Here is a 17,172-nt window from a genome sequence, read left to right as displayed (position 1 = left end):
AGCACTGCATAAATATTTCATAGTAATAACTAACTACTGCTTGTTTTCTTGCATTATCCAAGCCTAGTGCCATTCAATCACTTTTTAAATTATTTCATACCATTTTTTTGCCGGCTGCTCTCTCTCTGTTCCTGGTCTCCAAATAATACACTGAAATACTGCATTACTATTTTAGCAACAAAAAACACAAGGACTTTCTTCCCTGCCTCATGTACCTACAGAGTACTCTGGAGAATCCTTTAGTAAGAGAGACAGAAAGATACTTAAATACAAATACAGTTATTTACTACTATGAGATCCAATGCCGAAATGAAGTAATAGGAAGCTCAATTGGACTCTTTGACACTTCTTTCTCTTGGTATGATTTCTGTCAGGGTAAGATAGACTAAGAAGATAGATAAGAAGACTTCTTATCCCACTTTTTCTTCTAACGGAATTACAAATAATGTTTGTAGATTAACACAGCCCTTAAGTAGCATGCTGATTTAACTGCATGATTAATTTGGAAACATTGCTTTGCAGGCCTTGAGTCACTCAGGAGAAAAGATTTGTCCACTTATCTGATCTAAGATATTCTTTGATACAGTTAATTAAAGTTAAGAGTAATTCAAGGAGGCAAAAAAAGTTCAGGATAAGCTGCCTATCAGTACAAGAAAAATAATTTCTATTAGTGTATTTCCAGTGATGCCAGCAAGGTCACTGGTCAAGGATTTCCACTTGTGTAAGAAGACAACTGGGCCTGAAATGTTATGTATAATGTTTTGTAGTTAAGAAAGGAAAGAGTGTTTCATCTCTGCTCTAGTCCATATCAACAAACAGAGAGAGTTAGATTTCCTCATCATTGCTATTTGTAATTATAAATTATCAACCCTGAACTTTCCTTTTCCCACCTACATTAAAAAGGATATTGCTGTTTCTAGAGCTTTTTACATTTGACTCACCCATGTGTTTGCTGCAGTTTCAGAATCATCTCTAGCCAGTCACACACTGGTGAAGTGATAGCTGTTGCAAGACATTCAGTCACTTCATGTGTGGTCGTTTTCCCTCAAGCAGATGCTTCCACTGTCCTTGACTCCACAATCCATATGAGTAACCTTTTTCGCCTCAGTAGAGGTGGCTATGTTTTCCACCTCAGAGCAGAGACATTTGACACATTGGGTTAGAACTTTGTTTTCTGTAAATTACTGAGATCAGCAGAGATATAATGCTTTATGTTATTTTTGCCTACACTTAGCAACTGTGGAGTTCCAGTATCTGCTCTACAGTTCCGATCTCCTATTGTCCAGATCACTGGATCTTCTCAAACATATTATTTCCTTCTTTGTCAACATACCCAGCTTTTCTTCTAAACAAAAGATATCTGGATATTATGAGGAAACAGACAAGGAATGTACACTTAAATCCTACCCTAAGGCAATCAAGTTTCTTGTGCTTCAACTTAACACATTTTTCAGGGGAAGCTGAAAGCACATCAGCATGGCCTTTCTTTGCAGATAACATCATCTACTCCTCTTAAAGTACCATTTGCTGCTCAGCACAGTAAAGGGGCTGCAAAGTCACCAGAAAATGCCTTTGGGAAGTCTTCAGTATAGGACAGAGAAACCTTAATCATTCTTACATGAGACCAGTAATATAGCAAAAGCAATTTGTCCACAGCAGCAGAGCATCATTTCAACATGTTAATTCTCTGAACTGTCATCAGCAAGTCTCTTTTAGAACATAACAGCTAACTTGAAAATCCTAAAATATGCTTCAGTCTTCAGGATAAAAAATGATGGTCTTGAAGATTCATTAACGAGAAGGAATATAATTTCTGGGACTTGGGAACAAATGGGCCATTGATGTGTTTAAAGACAGTGGAGCATGCACTCCTCTATGGTGAGGACATACCTGCTAGAGAGTTAATATTGTTCTAGGCTCAGTAGGAAAACACAAGGATAAAGAAAACAGCATTATAATCAAAAACGTTTCCCAAAATTCCTCATTACAAATATCCATCATGTAAGGAGTTCAACTAATTAAATAGCAGAATTTACAAAAACGCTAAAAGTACTAGCAAAAGCCAAAATATCCTAGTTTCAATTAATCATTGCTTTCTTGATATGTAAGACTGGATATATAAAAAAATACGTATAAAAAGTGATTTTTGTGGGTCAAAAAAAGGGAAAAAAAAGGTGGAGTTGATAAAATTAAAAGAATAATTAAATATCATTTTTGTAACAATGCCCTAGCTCGTCTCTCATTTTCATCTTGCTGTATGTCTAGGAAAGATTTCCAGTCCCTTTGACATAAGAGGACCCTGATAGAGAGGATAGCGAGACAGATAATCAATCTAGCACCTGAAAAGGAAATGAAGAAATAAATGTCATTATGGTTATGATCTAGGAGAACCTCCAAAGAGGCCTATCTATCTCAAAGCAGGAAACTGTTGTGAGTGTATCTCTCTTGGAGACTTCCTTTCCAGAAGTCAGAGACTGATGAATTCTAGTCAAACCATCTCTATCAGGTCCTTATATTACATTTGTCAGTCTATTTCACTCTCCAATTCTGTCAGCTAAGAATGATGTGGAACAATAGTAATTAGGAATAAATGTCTAAAGAGTATGAGTTTGCTGACAGCATTTGGTATGGACTTCAAACAGGAAAGTCAAAAGAAGATGTAATAGGAAGGAAGTAGCAGCAGCTAAGTTGGAAGGAACAGTTAAGTTGAAAATTGTTGTCTGGACAGTAGAAAAGAGCATGCTTTAGAGATTCAGCTTTAGTGAGAGATTGAAGTGTGAATACAGAGCAAATGCACTTTCACATGTAGCCCCAAGTCTCAGAGAAATGGCCTTCATGATAGTTCATGTTGTAAGAAAACTGCAACACACACTCCTGAGAAGCACTCTCACTGTGGCAGCTGTGAAGGACAGTCTTCATTGTGATTTTATATAATAATGTCAGTTTTAAAAAGAATTATGATTTGCATTTCTTAGACTCACAAGTTTAATGCCTCTAGGAAGCCCTTGGGCATCATGTGAGTGACTAAGACAAAGTATCTCAAAGCTGAGAGGGCAGTGAGAACAAAAATGTGCATTTCTTAACAACCAAAAGCAGTTAGACCCCAAACTGGTCAGCTGTTAGCTGATGATCACCTAAATGATCAGATTTTAGGTCATATTCCTGTGTCCATTATGAACCAGTCCATTTCAGCAGTTCAGCATAATTCTACCTTCTCTGTTGCTTTAACATAGCCATCACTCTGGCAATTAAGTATTGCACAGATGCTAATTATACAGTGCTATTTGCATTCAAAGAGGTCCATAACATTCACTTTGTCTCAGCAGCAGAATGCTTTCCTCATTGAACTTTCTTTAATTAGCGCTGTCCCTGTGAAATTGCTGTTCCTTAGATGCCTCTAGTAGGATATGTTTCTATTAGGAAACATATTCAGAACACCTGGAAACTACATTACAATTTACTTGTTCTTTTTATTTCAAATAAGATGAGGTTTAGGTTGGATATTAGGGATAAATTTTTTACAGACAGAGTAATCAGACACTGGAATGGGCTGCCCAGGAGGTCATGGATTCTCCATCCCTGGAGGTTTTTAAGATGAAATTGGGTGTGGCACTTAATGCCATGGTCTAGTAACCATGACAGTGTTGGATCAAGGGTTGGACTTGATGATCTTGGAGGTCTTTTCCAACCCGGTTGATTCTATGATTCTATGATCATGGTCATTTACACGTCTCATGTAAACAGCTGGATACTAGTCTTCCATTTCTTTTTACTCACACCAAAACAGATCACTTTTCATCAGGCTTCTCAGAAGAAATGAAAGTTTTCCCTAATGCAGAGATAAATTTAAATGCAGAATGAAATGTTTCCTTTTATTTCTGCAATTGTCTTCTCTGGACATGGGAGTAGGGCATTCTGCAGCAATTGTATTTACAAAAATTTTATGACTCAGACACTACAGTATGTGCTTCTGGTTGATTGTGTGCACCCTTAAGACTGTTCCCAGTGGAATAGAAGAGAGAAAGAAAAATGTTTTTAAATTACTTTCATTTCTGTTGTGTATATAGAGTCCGATTATTACACCAAGAAAGAAATCCTCTGCCACATGCAGACCCGACACAATGTTTCAATCTATGACAAACATTCAGTCCTTTGTTTTCTTGAACAAGCTTTCTTGCTAAGCCTAATCACTTTATATAAAAGGCTTAGTTATAAATAGATTTATATCTGAGCATTGCTCATAAATATACCATTTCTATTTGTTCTTCATTCTTGCTTAGAGCTTTAATATAGTCTGTGAGCTGCCACATTATTTAGAGCTTGTGTACAATCTGATTTCTTCTCTACATTTTCCATTACTCTCATGGCTCCAGAATATATTTTTCAATTTATATTTAAGAACTTTCTGAATCCACTGTCTCCAATACATTCACTGTGTTATTTCTATTGATAAATGAGAAATAACACTGTCTGATATGATATGCATGTTAATTTTGGCCTACTAACAGATTGCATACCCCAACCCAGAGAAAGAGTCATACTCAGATACATTATTTGATCTGATTCAAGTTGTTCAAAATCTTAACCTAATCAATAATTCTTCCTGTGAGCCTTGGTCCTGCAAACTGTTTATTATCTTTTGTGAAATTAACTGTAGCAAATTATTCAACCTCAACAAAAGAACTAGAATGTGAAGATTAAATATACCACAAGACCATTTGGTTGTACTTCACTTGATAGCCAGTACTATTGGGTGTAGGATGATTATGTTTTTCAAATCAGAGGAGCTTTTACATCTTTCTCCCCTATTGTTTTGCCTTCAGTGAGTTTCTACTCTCTGTAGTTTAGATGCAAATTGTTTAAAACAAAACAGAATGAACAACTAAATAAATTTATCTCTCTCTACTGGCAAAAAATCCCATGTGAACAGTTCTGGAGTCTAGAGCTCCCTGTTCGCTGACATATGCAAGCCCTTTCTTCAAGGGAAAAGGAAATAGATGTAAGGGAAAAAGACGTAAAAAGCCTTAGTCTCTTCTTTGCACCAATGTGCCCAGCTCAAAGAAGGACTAAATGGAAACAGGCTCTAGCTATAATTTCCTAAATAACCAAACAATGAGCCTACCACAAAGTACAATTAAAAAAAGACATAGGGAGGGGAAGAGTTTAGTGATATTGCTAAGCAAGCAGCACCAGACCTCAGGGAGAAGCTGGTCAGAGGAAACCAAAAGATGGTGAAAATGCTGCAAGCCTGAGTGCCATGGAGGGTTGTGGCTACATCAGCTGCAATGGAGCTGCGCAAATGAGAAATAATAAGCAAAAGGAAAAAACCAGTTCAGTTTCCTGTCTTGCTTAAGAGATGCCTGTTTTAAGAACACTGGGGCACAGCCAGAAAGACAGTTTTGAAAGACAGTCAAAAATTCAGTCATGCCACTACTGACCTGAAACCAATCTGACCCAGTGACCTGGGGGCAACTGTCTTACACTGCCCACTGCCAATCTCCCAACCAAGCCAGACTTCAATTCCTGTTTTCTAGCACTACTCAGTTTTCACATTGTGTTTAGATTTCTTTTAGGATTTTATCTTTTTTTCTGTAAAGTTACTTTTATTCCATTTTCCTAGTACTTGCAGACTCTTTTGTAGCTTAATTTTAATTTCTTTTCATAGTTATTCCTGTTGTTACTTTTTATTTCTCTCAGTGCAAATAGCATGAAATTTTCATATATCTCTTCAGATTCTCCTTTCTAATAGATGAAGGAGGTCAACTGCCATAGCAAATATAACTCTGCTCAAACAAAATCCTTTGAATACACTGAATCACTCAGGACCTATGAGTGGCATGCAGTTTCTGGAATTACTTACATCAAATTAAGTAGGGCTGCATGCACTGCCTTAATGAGCATTTAATACAATAAAGGAAGGAAATGCTTAATTTTCTATTTTTAATTCTCCCTTCTGATCATTATACATTGTTTAATATTTTAAAAATTTTTTTGCAGAAACATTAGTCCTAAAATTCAGATCATCTTAGGAAAATTAGCAACATGGGAAGGGTTACTTCAGATGTTTCTACTGTTCTTAGAATAGCATTTACCAAAGCAGCACCTGCTTTTTGCCTTCTACCTAGAGAAATTTCCACATGTTTGATACTAGAGACTGCCAAGAATCCATGAAGTAGCTGATCACAACCTTGAAGGAAAAAAAATATTTTTTTAGTTCAGTGCAGAATGGAACAGTAGTAGCTGTTCCAAGTAGTAGAAATTTGAGTTAGTTCATTTAAAATCTGCATGACACATATCATCAGCTCAAGTAACATCACATAGTTATATCAGGTTCCATAAAGGCAGTATCATCAGTGGGTTACACTACAGGCACAAGCGTAAGAAATTACTTTTATAATTATTTTTTCCAGAAATATACCTTAGTCACTTTTTGTAGCAAAGGTATATTTGCTAAAGGAATCATCTCAATGTGTTATTCATGAAAGCCACACAAGTGAAAAGAAATACCCCTTACAAACACGCAGATGTGGCACATGGGCCATGGTTTAGCAGAGAATATGGTAGTGCTGGGTGAACATTTTGACATGATGATCATGAAAGTCTTTTCCAACCTTAACAATTCTATGATTCTGTGATCTGAATTATCAGAATTAGGGGAGGATGGCTGTCTATTAGTCAATGGGGAACATTTGGTCTCATTTTAAATGCCTCAAATCTATCTTACTCCTTTCCTAGATGTGTTTGTTTGAAATACAGTGGACATATATAATTCTTGATGCCATAGAACCTCTATCTGCATTCATTCTAGACAGCACAGAAAGTGTTTGCAAAATAAATTTATAAGGGTGCAATAATAGTGGTCTGTGATATCAGTATCTCTAGTGACTTTTGCCTTCAGGTCAGGGCAATGAGGAGAATTCAGACCATGGACAGGATCTTGCACTTGCTATGCTTTGCACCAGGAATGAGATTTGGACCCTGAATATGTATTTTGATTACGCTGTTCACAATGTAGTTTTGTGTCTGAAGGCATTATAAATGAAGTAGGTCACACAGCACTGACAACTTTCAGGATTGCTTTTATCTTCTTTAGTTTTACATTAAAAAACTTTAGCATTCAAAAAAAGGAATGAGAAGAATGAATAAAAATGTAGGAAATGTTTATTTATACTTTTGTCAGTATTAGGGGTTATTTTGTTACTACAGGAAAATCATGTATGACAAAGGGATAATTACATGTGCTAGTGAGCATACAATTAAGTATTTAACCATCTAATTCCCACAGGTGCATTTTTTTCATGGAAGGCTATGTATGTTTATTTTTAGGCCAAGGGAAATTACATGGGGTATTTACAATCCATCTCCTACTGACAAAACTTAATTAACGCCCAGTAATCAACTAATTTTATTCTATAAGACTCCACCATCTGTGTATTTTGCAAACAGCTCTAATGCTTTTCCTATGTCTCAGCATTAACTCGTGTTTCCCATTTTATTGCTATCAAATTTGATGCAATTGTTAGAGTTCCAGTCACAGATCTTCAAAGCAAAGAATATTAGTTAAAACACATCTAGAGTTCACTGTCCGGATGTGCACACCTTTGTTTTGAGTTAAGATTGTATTTGGGGGGAGCTGGGCTGGGAAATAAGAGGGTGGATAAACTGCTTCACCTACCTGTGTGTATTAAGGAGCTTAATGGCTCTTTATAACTCAGGGAAAGACATTGGCAATGCCCTTCAATCTCAAAGAGCATTAATGCAATCAGGAACAAGCAAAACGGTTCTGAAGTGCTTTCCATTGAAAGTTATTTGAATTGTATGGGAAGGGTTATGAACAGAACTATATTTACCACAGCTTTGCAAAGGAGCTGAAATTCGGCCTGTTAAATTATGCTCACTGTTCTCCACTTAAGCCCTTGTTGCCTGTATCTACACATGTAAGGTGAGGTTTTCAGCATAAACGCGGATTGTAAACAGCGCTGATTAGTAAAAAGACCTGTGACTCTAAATTCTTCAGTGTACTTTGAAAATTCCTACACCACTCAGCTGAACCCTTAATAGCTGGACATCTACATGCCTACACATACCTGAAAAGGTGTTTTTGCTGCAGATATGGCTTCTGTTGAACCAAAAACAATTAAGAGAGCAAAAACACAGATGCAAATTTAGAAGGTGTTTGACTAACTTGTCTTCTTGATTGCACTGTAATTTCTGGGACTGCTGATCATTAAACCATATGATGGTTCAAAAGCATAAGAGCTTTATAACTTTGAATGTTCCTTGAGTTTATGCCCATCTCACAGGGATCAGTTTCATAATAGTTCTGAACTTTGGACACTCTTTCTAATTGCAGGATGAAGGGAAGTGCAGACCCCTGGAAGTAACAAAGCTGGAAGGAGCAGAAATTGGTGTTGACACCAGTCTGGGGAAACCATTTGTTTTTAAATGTATACCTCAAACTGGAAACAGGATTTTCTACTTCTGTGCAACTTCCAACCAAGAAATGAAGAGGTAAGTGATCTTTCATTTTAACAGCATCAGTTTTGTTAATCTGGTGTGAAGAGGAGTCTGACTTTTTGGAGGATGTTCACAATAGCTGCCTTGATCAGTAGAGGAAAAAATTAAAAATCTATCAGCTACTTATTGAAAGATAATATTTCTAATTTTCAATTGTAGAAGCTTCAAAAAATTATTTTTCAGTTTCGCAGGTTTTTTAATTGTTTTTAATAAAATCTTTAACATTCATGTTTTCCTGTCCCCCTGAATTCTTGATTTAGCATGAGAAAAAAATTTAATCCATGTTCTCATACCTTCTGTCCCACTGTTATATCAAATACAAGTGTAAATCTTCCCGTGGATGTAAACTTTCTTATTAGTAATTTTATATAAATGATATCTCTTCTGCCAAACAAGGACAGTGGTGGTAATAAATACAATCCCATCTTCCATTTTCTTTTCTGTCATTCTGTCACATTTTCATTTTACTATTTTAAAACTCAAACATGCCCAAAAGCATATTGGTTCTGGGGCAGTGACTTTGGGGTTTGATGCAGAGTTAGACTTTAAAAATACTCTTTTGCATTTCCCAAAGACAACAGCTGACAAAACAAAGAGCCTAAATTCACCCAAAACACAAGTAACAACTCTTCCAAAATATACTAAAATCTAAACTTATTGTAGTCTTTGTTTTATTGTGAATTGTCAAAAATATAAAGCTATGAAGTAAATTGATATTTGGTATTCATCCACCCATTTTTTTATATCATCTCACTGCTTAACATAATCCACCATTGTAATGTGATTTTCCGTTTCCAAATTTTATACCATACATAGTGCAACAGAATAACTTTGCCAACAAAGTTATTGCTTTATTCTGTAGTTTCCAGTTCCAGGATTCTTTGTGTCTCCTACAAATTCCTTATCTGCATTATGGCAAAGACAAGAAGAGTGATCATTTAGCCTGACGTGTTAAACTATATTCAAAATCTGTAGATTCCCTTGATTGCAATATTGCCTTTATTTGTTATAATGTGTTCTTACACAGCAAGCTTTGAGACTTTTTTTAGAGTTAGCAATGTTTATTTAGATTTAATCCACTGCTTTTCTATCTTAAAGCCTTGTGTGTCCTGAAAATTTAGATGCTTTAGATGCTGCATACGTCAGCAAGAATTAAAAGAGGCAGTGAAGCATGTTTGTTCTGCTCTACCAATCTAAGCTACTCTCGTTTTTTGTCATGTTATAGATGGCTGGAGGCTATGGATAAAGCAGTGCATCCTGTCCATCAGGTAATGCCTTATTTAGATGAGAACCATGTGTATAGCAGATTGTGCAGAAGGCTGAGAGACAGGAGCTGTACATGGTCAGGTGCAGACAGCAACATGGAAGCTCCATACTTTTGTTCCGGGCTGTTGGGTTGTGAGTCATCTCCAATCTAAAAGCCATGTACAGAATTAAGACTCAGCTTACATGTTTTGCTGCCATATGGTGGAACGAATCAAAATGCTCCCTCTCCGGATATCAGCAACTTTAAGCTGATTCGGAAACATAACCCAAAATTAGTGTATCAGGCATAAAGAAAGGGTAGAGGTGACTCTCACAATCATGGGTTATGCCTGAGGTAATACAAATTGGAGTAGAAGGAGTGAAGGGTCATATCTTCATAAGTATTTCCCACAAGACTCCCTTGGTTGCAGGCAATCTGCTTTTTCCAAGAGAATATTGGGTGGGGAGAGGCATGATTGCTGAGTTCTTATTTTCTGTGTTTCCAGGGATGAAGAAAGACAGGTGAGCTAATAAACTTTGTCTTACCTATCCCTTTACACAGTTGTGGTCTCTGCTGGCCCCTGTGGCTGGAAAAAATACAGCCATAACTGATCTTGAGTTGCTATTGAGAGACCTTGCTCAGCCCAACATAACTCAGTATCAATAGTCCCTGGCTGACCCCTGAACTGGGAATTGCAAATCTAATTTTAGTATTTCCAGAATTGGAAGTATAGGGATCAAAAACATTTTAGTCTGCCCTTTCCTGGCCTAATGATTCTTATTATTTCCTTCTATAGACAACTACCTTTGTGAAAACAGGCATTTGATTTGTAAAGTTTTTTGAAGAGCTTTAGCTATGGAGCCACCTTGTTTTTAACAGGAAGAATGTGAGGCTCAAATGCAGAAGAAGTATCAAGGTCTACCACTTTTGCAAATGAAATAAAATTATCAATTAAAAAATATGACAATTGCAAGATACAAATTATAACCTGCATTCATGAAGTGTAAAAAAACAAGGGGGCGTAAGTTATTCCTTCAGCAGTGTTTAATGATGGCTTTCCAAACAGTGAAAGGTACTTATTTGCTTTAATTCCTTTTCCACTGAAGTAAAACTGATCAAATATATATTTCTTTTGCCTTTAGCTTTCAGGTAGGTTGTAATTGCAAAACCAAACTTGTTTCCAAGTATATTTTACCTGTCAGTGGTTCTCAAAAGAATATGAAGTAATAAATGTATTTGAAACAGTAAAAATAAGTAAAGCCATTTAAAGTGTGTACCCTAACCAAATAATTTGAAAAGTTGTGCTAGTTTGGGCTGGAATAGGGTTAATGTTCTTCACAGTAGGTAGTATGGGGGTGTGTTTTGGTTTTGTGCAGAAAACAGTGTTGATAGCACAGGGATGTTTTCTTTATTGCTGAGCAGGGCTTACACAGAGCCAAGACCTTTTCTGCCTTCTCACCCCACTGGTGGCAGACAAATTTGGCCTGAGTCAAAAAGGATAGTAGAGGTTCACATACATAAAAGACATCAAAGGGTCATTCTTTAGTGTAGCAGGCATATATAAATTGTTGTATAAAAAGTTCCAACGTTATATTTACAGAAGGATCACTCATGCATTCATCCATTAGCAGCACATTAAGTTAGCTTCTTTCTGTGCCACTACATTTTTGACTGCACTATCTTTTTTTTTTGTTTTGTCTTTGAGTGAACAATATCCTTTTTTGAAATAAATGTTTGATTTAATATGTCACTTTCATTTCCTAACCTTCCTTCTAACTAGACTTTCCATTAAGTTGAATAGAAAAATCTTATATTTTCCTTCTTTTTTGTTTGCTATACTTTTTTGCTGGCTTTTTGCAATAGCTAATGTTTTACAGTAGAGTTTACACCACAGTGATTTAGTAGACCATTATACTGACACTATGTCCTCTTAATGAATCTACAAGGATAACTGCTTTAAGAATATACGCAGTGTTACTGAAGTCCTCTTCTGCACTTTGCTGCAATAAGTCTCAGCAGGTTTCCCATTTGTAACAAAGAATACAGTCAGCTATATTGTACCAGGTCTTTTTTCAGTCTTTGCCTTGTCAAGGATACTGAAAAAATATCATAAATAAATGCAAAAGAAAGTCCCTGTGGAAACAAACAGGAAGATTTTGGTATTGCACACATTGTCCCCATGGATTTCAAATGACAATGACACTGGTAGATGTAGAATTCTAAATATATATTGCAGATGGCAAAACACACTAGGAGAAGCTGAGATTCTAACACCTCCCTGATTTATAGGAGAAGAAGAAATGCTTTCATCTCACATTAAACAACTTGATCTAAAAACACAACAGATTATTTTTTCCAAATTTTATTTTTGGATTATTTTTTCATACAAATAGCCTATACATTGGCGGTGTTTCATGCGTTGAGCTTTTTCTTCACTTGTAAATGACAATAAAGTAATTTTGGTAATGGAAAAGGATCTGCTTTCCATAAAGGGATGGGAAGGTGTCTGTAAACATTTTGTGTTTACAAGCCTGAGTGCTGTATTCTGGCCTCATACCCCACACATTTTCTCTGGAACCCAGAGAGAAGATGGTGAATCTTGTCTTGCCAGATAACACAGTAACAAAGACTACTGAAGTCCAGCAATCAACAACACAATTTAAAAAAAAACCCTTCATAAAGCTTTGAAATAATCCTGCAACACAGCAACACAGGTAGTACTGAAAATAAAACAGATGTAGAAAATACAAGTTATTATTGTAAGAAGAAAGTAGAAGTTGGACAATGTTTGCCATCCTGTATAGGATTTTCTAATTCCATTTTCAGCATTGACTTCTGTTGTGGCTTAACCCCAGAAGGCAGCTCAGCGAGAAAACTTGTGGATTGAGATAAAAGTATTTTAATATTTAACACAAAACAAGGGATTCATTCACTATATGCCGTGAACAGGCAGATGTTCAACCATGTCCAGGAGAGCAGGGCTCCCTCACATGTAATGGTGACTTGGAAAGACAAATACCATCACTCCAATTGTCCCCCTATCCTTCATCTTCCCTGAGCTTTGTATGCTGAGCATGATGCCCCATGGTCTGGGATATCCCTTTGGTCATCTGTCCTGGCTGTGTCCCCTCCCAGCTCCTTCTGCACCCCCAGTCTGCCACTGGTGGGGTGAGGGGCAGAAAAGGCCTTGGCTCTATGTAAGCCCTGCTCAGCAATAAAGAAAACATCCCTGTGGTATTAACACTGTTTTTAGCACAAAACCAAAACACACCCCCATACTACCTACTGTGAAGAACATTAACCCTATTCCAGCCAAAACCAGCACAACTTTTCAAATTATTTTCACAACAAAAGCTAATTTCCTAGCAAACGACTAGAGCTTGTGTCCTTTCATGCTAGCAGTTCCTCCTTAAGTTTTTACCAGAACTTTTCATTACATGCTTTCTTTGCAGAATCATGTGTGGGTAGATGTCACACTACATAACACTACACTCCCACCCTTGGCTATCAAAAATCCTGAGTGCCTGGGGCTTCTCCACCAGCTGGACAGGAGCAAAGATGTCTGGATTCAGCACTACTGCATTCTGAAGGATGGCTGTTTGTACTTTTATGCCACTCTCCGGTCTACACCTGCCCAAGGTAGGGATGGCTGCTAAATTTTCATTGATCATCGAAGCAAAAGTGTTTCACTGCAGTTTCCATCCAAATAGAACCTTTACCATTAATGAGAGTTTCTTATCAGTAAATTGATGGTTTTCCATGTGGGTGAGTGAAGGAAAACCAGACTCAGTCTCTTTTTATCAACTAGCCACCTCATTCCCCACCTCAGTCTTCTTTTTCTCCCTCAGTCTGAATTTTTGTTTCTGAAGTGGAGCTAGGCAGGATATGTGCATGTTACCTCAGGAAGAAGTATCAGAAACAAGATCCACTCTTCCAAAGCACTTTATGGTGGCTGGAGGCAGTTCGACTCATGGCAGTCTCCTGAAAGCTGTCGAATTTTGTGTGGCAGCAGCATGAGGCTAGCAGGGTCAATTGCAAGCAGAGCCCACTTCAGACACTAAAAGCCTACAAAAACAGCTCTGTGAAAGTCAGTATTTAAAAAAAAAAAAAAGGTGCCCCAGCGATGCCTCAGGACCTGTAATGCTTCCTCCCTGTGCTAAGGAAGCCAGCAGTCAGAAATACTGTTGTATTTTTGCTTGACAGTCAGTTTTCCGATCAAAAGGGAAAAACTTTTCTTAGCATTTATGCTGTTTGCCACATGATCAGACAAGAAGTGCTCCATTTTATACCACTTGCATAGCACTTTTTTTTCATTTGCCAAAGGCCATACTTATGAAGTGACCAGGGATTTCCTCTCCACATGAAACTGAAGATAAGACTTGCTCAGAGAAAAGCACTGAATTACCAGAAAGGCAAAAATTAAGTATTATGCGTTTATGACACTGAAGCCTATGATTCTACTGTGAAATATTTTCTTTTGGTGTTTAAATATCCTATTACATACAAATTCTTGTACACAGTAGTGTTTTCTCTCTTGTTATTTCATTTATTTCCAGTTTCACTACAGATTCTCATTCTCTCATATCATTCTCAATGCTAGAGCATTAGTTTGATGCTGTGGTGACTACATGTGAGACGCCAAAAAAATACAGACCCTGAAGACAGTAACAGGAACATTCAGCTGCCATTAATCAGTTCTGCAGGTCTTTTTGACTATTCGCCATGTATATATAAAGTGGACATACACCTTGTTGCACTGAGATAAGATCTGGGGGAAAAAAATAAAAAAAACAGGTAAAATTAAAATGTCTGGAAGACAAAATTCTGTCTAATACCTCTCCATGACAGCTGGCTAGTCCTGGCTTCACAATGATGTATCAGTTACTAATGGCAGCAAGATGAACCAGTGGTGACCTAGCATATTTTTTTCATGTGGAAATCCATATCCCTTTAATTTTTGAAGGAAAGAAAAAGAAAGTATCAGCAACAAGATCCACACTTCTAAAGAACTTTACAGGGTTTGAGGCAGCCTTATGGATAGAAGTCAAAAACTAGGAAAAATATTTTGCTAAATAAAACTCTACTGCTGATCATTTGCTAGACAGAAAGACTGTTTTACACTACTTTGAAATCAATTTTCAGAAAAAAAAAACAAACTCAACTTTCACATTTTTAAATGTAAATTCTGTAAAACTCTGTCCATACACTCAACAGAAGGCATCTGAAAATCCAGTTCTCCAGATTTGTTGGTATGCTTGTAATTGGCAGTAATTCTATAAATGGTATCTGTAATATACATCATGCATGCTATTTTATTCTATCCAGGTGGCCTTTACCTACAAGGGTATATTGTGAGTGAACAGTCTCTGGGCTCCAAGAGATCTGTAATTGAACTCAAACCTCCATCTGAAGAATTTCAAACCTTTTACTTATGTGCAGAGAATGTAAATGAAAACAAAAGGTAAACCAAATTGTTTGTTTGTTTGTTTGTTTGTTTATCCAATTTTACTTGCCAAGCTTCAGGAAAGAAGGAGCTCTGTAGTTCCTGGAAAGATCTAATGACAACATTTCAGACTGTTTTCTCTTATTCCCCCAGATTTCCCTTTAGCAGTAGCTTTAGTCAAACTGCAGTACAGCATTTACTTGCACATGTGAGTCACCAGTTCTGTTCTTGTCCATGTTGGAACCACAGCAAGGCTGACTGGCAGAGGTTCGGAAAAAACCTGGATAAGGTGCCTTTCACAGTTATATGTGGGGATTATACTAAACATAAAAGCTATAACAACCTCTCATTAGAGAGAATGGAATTTGTGTGCTTCTCATTCCCAAGAATTATTTACTTCCATCAATGACCATTACAATTTAATTAATTTAGGAAAATTGGCCAATGAAATCACACTCTGAAGGTAAATTCCCTCATCATAATCCAGTCAAATTCCATCTGTCAGCAGGAGTTCTTGCCTAAAGCCTACTAATTACATTATTTGGATTTTAATTTAATGAACAATGACAGAGCTTTTCAGTATGTTGGAAAATTGGTGTTGATATGTTGTTGTTAATAGCCAACTCCTCCATCTTTTGTATCTCTCCAATGCCCTGACTATTAGCACATAGTAACACAGCTGTACAAACACCTTTTATTAAAAGTTTGTTTCAAAGAACAGAGAAATGCATGCACAAGACTTGATCAGGGACAATTGTTGGTCTTTCATTTCTTCTAGGTGGATTACAGCCTTGAAAACTTCAATTAATAAATGGTTACCCCTACACCAGGCAATCCAAGATTTCATGAACAGACCACTGGAAGAGACAAGGATGTGAGAAGAAGGCTCAGTTTTTCCCCAGTTATGTTTTGCATTCTAAATTTCATGCTATGTCTTATGATTCATCTCAAAAGATGCTCTAGCAGCAGCTAATCTTTAGCATTGATATACATTCATAACTTTTGTAAGCATTAGTAAATAAATGCAAAGCAAGGTTGTCTTCTTTGTCACTGTCTTTATTTTGTGTTTCAGTACTATACAGTCTATGTTTACTTATTTGAGATCTTTACAGTGGAAAGTTTTAAGGTCCAATAAATAAAGAATATGCCTTCCTTGACAAGATAGGGTAAAGCCAGAAGCAGAATTGCCACATTATTCTCTTCCTGGGTAACTAACTGCACCATAGCAAAAAACACACTGGAATGTCAGCATCTTAACAAAAAACTACTTTTCCTCTAGTTTTCATAACATAATGCATGCAGTCTGAGGGCTGAGATTTGAAGTCTGCAGCATACTCAAAATCCAATCCCATCAGTCAAACAGATTGTCTCATTCTTTTCTCTGTTTAAACATATGATTACAAATTAGGATCATGCCTGTGGTGCTTAGCACTTTAAAGGCTCATATCTGCAACAGCAGTTTACATCCCATTGATTACATTTGTGACTTCGAGCCATAAAGCAAGAGCCTTCCTATTAAACTAGGCTAGAGCACAATTAATTGTGAGTTGAAACAAAAAGTAAAAATCTGTGGGTTAAAAATGGGTTAGAAATAGGTTGGATGCAAACTAATGAAACAGTTTTCTTAATATTATTTTGTTTGTAGTTTATAAAAGGTATTTTAAGCAAATCTCATGTTTAGTAATTTTTCAGTATCAAAGTTCTGAGTTTTATCATATATATATGACAGTTATCCTGTAATAAATCTTATAGCATCTCCATAACACTAAAAGCATAAACGTTCTTGGCTGTTGTTGTCTCATGGCAGCAAGGGATCAGCAGAGCTGTGCAATCACTGTATTATGAGCATCCCACCATGGTTCATTTGTTTGCAAAGAAGAATTTATAATTATTGCTAAATACATCTGCTTTCAAGGTTTTTCTTTCACTGCCAGGGAAAAGATAGCTGTGCTGAAACCAGAACACT

General features: G+C 36.7%; 1 protein-coding gene across 1 annotated transcript in view; it reads left to right on the top strand.

Moving 5' to 3' along the window:
* The window catches only part of LOC113961177, a 34,160-nt gene extending 17,934 nt beyond the window's left edge, over positions 1-16,226 (top strand). Inside the window, exons 8-12 of the mRNA XM_027671274.1 lie at positions 8,354-8,511; positions 9,743-9,785; positions 13,216-13,402; positions 15,089-15,224; positions 15,985-16,226. Coding sequence (XP_027527075.1) covers positions 8,354-8,511; positions 9,743-9,785; positions 13,216-13,402; positions 15,089-15,224; positions 15,985-16,084 — 624 coding nt within the window. The 3' untranslated portion in view covers positions 16,085-16,226. The remainder of the gene's footprint in view (positions 1-8,353; positions 8,512-9,742; positions 9,786-13,215; positions 13,403-15,088; positions 15,225-15,984) is intronic.
* Positions 16,227-17,172: the final 946 nt, after the last annotated feature.

Source organism: Neopelma chrysocephalum, unplaced genomic scaffold (genome assembly GCF_003984885.1).
Source record: "Neopelma chrysocephalum unplaced genomic scaffold, ASM398488v2 Primary Assembly neopelma1_97065, whole genome shotgun sequence".
NCBI classification, from domain to species: Eukaryota; Metazoa; Chordata; class Aves; order Passeriformes; family Pipridae; genus Neopelma; species Neopelma chrysocephalum.
This window is presented reverse-complemented; position numbering and strand designations above follow the sequence as displayed.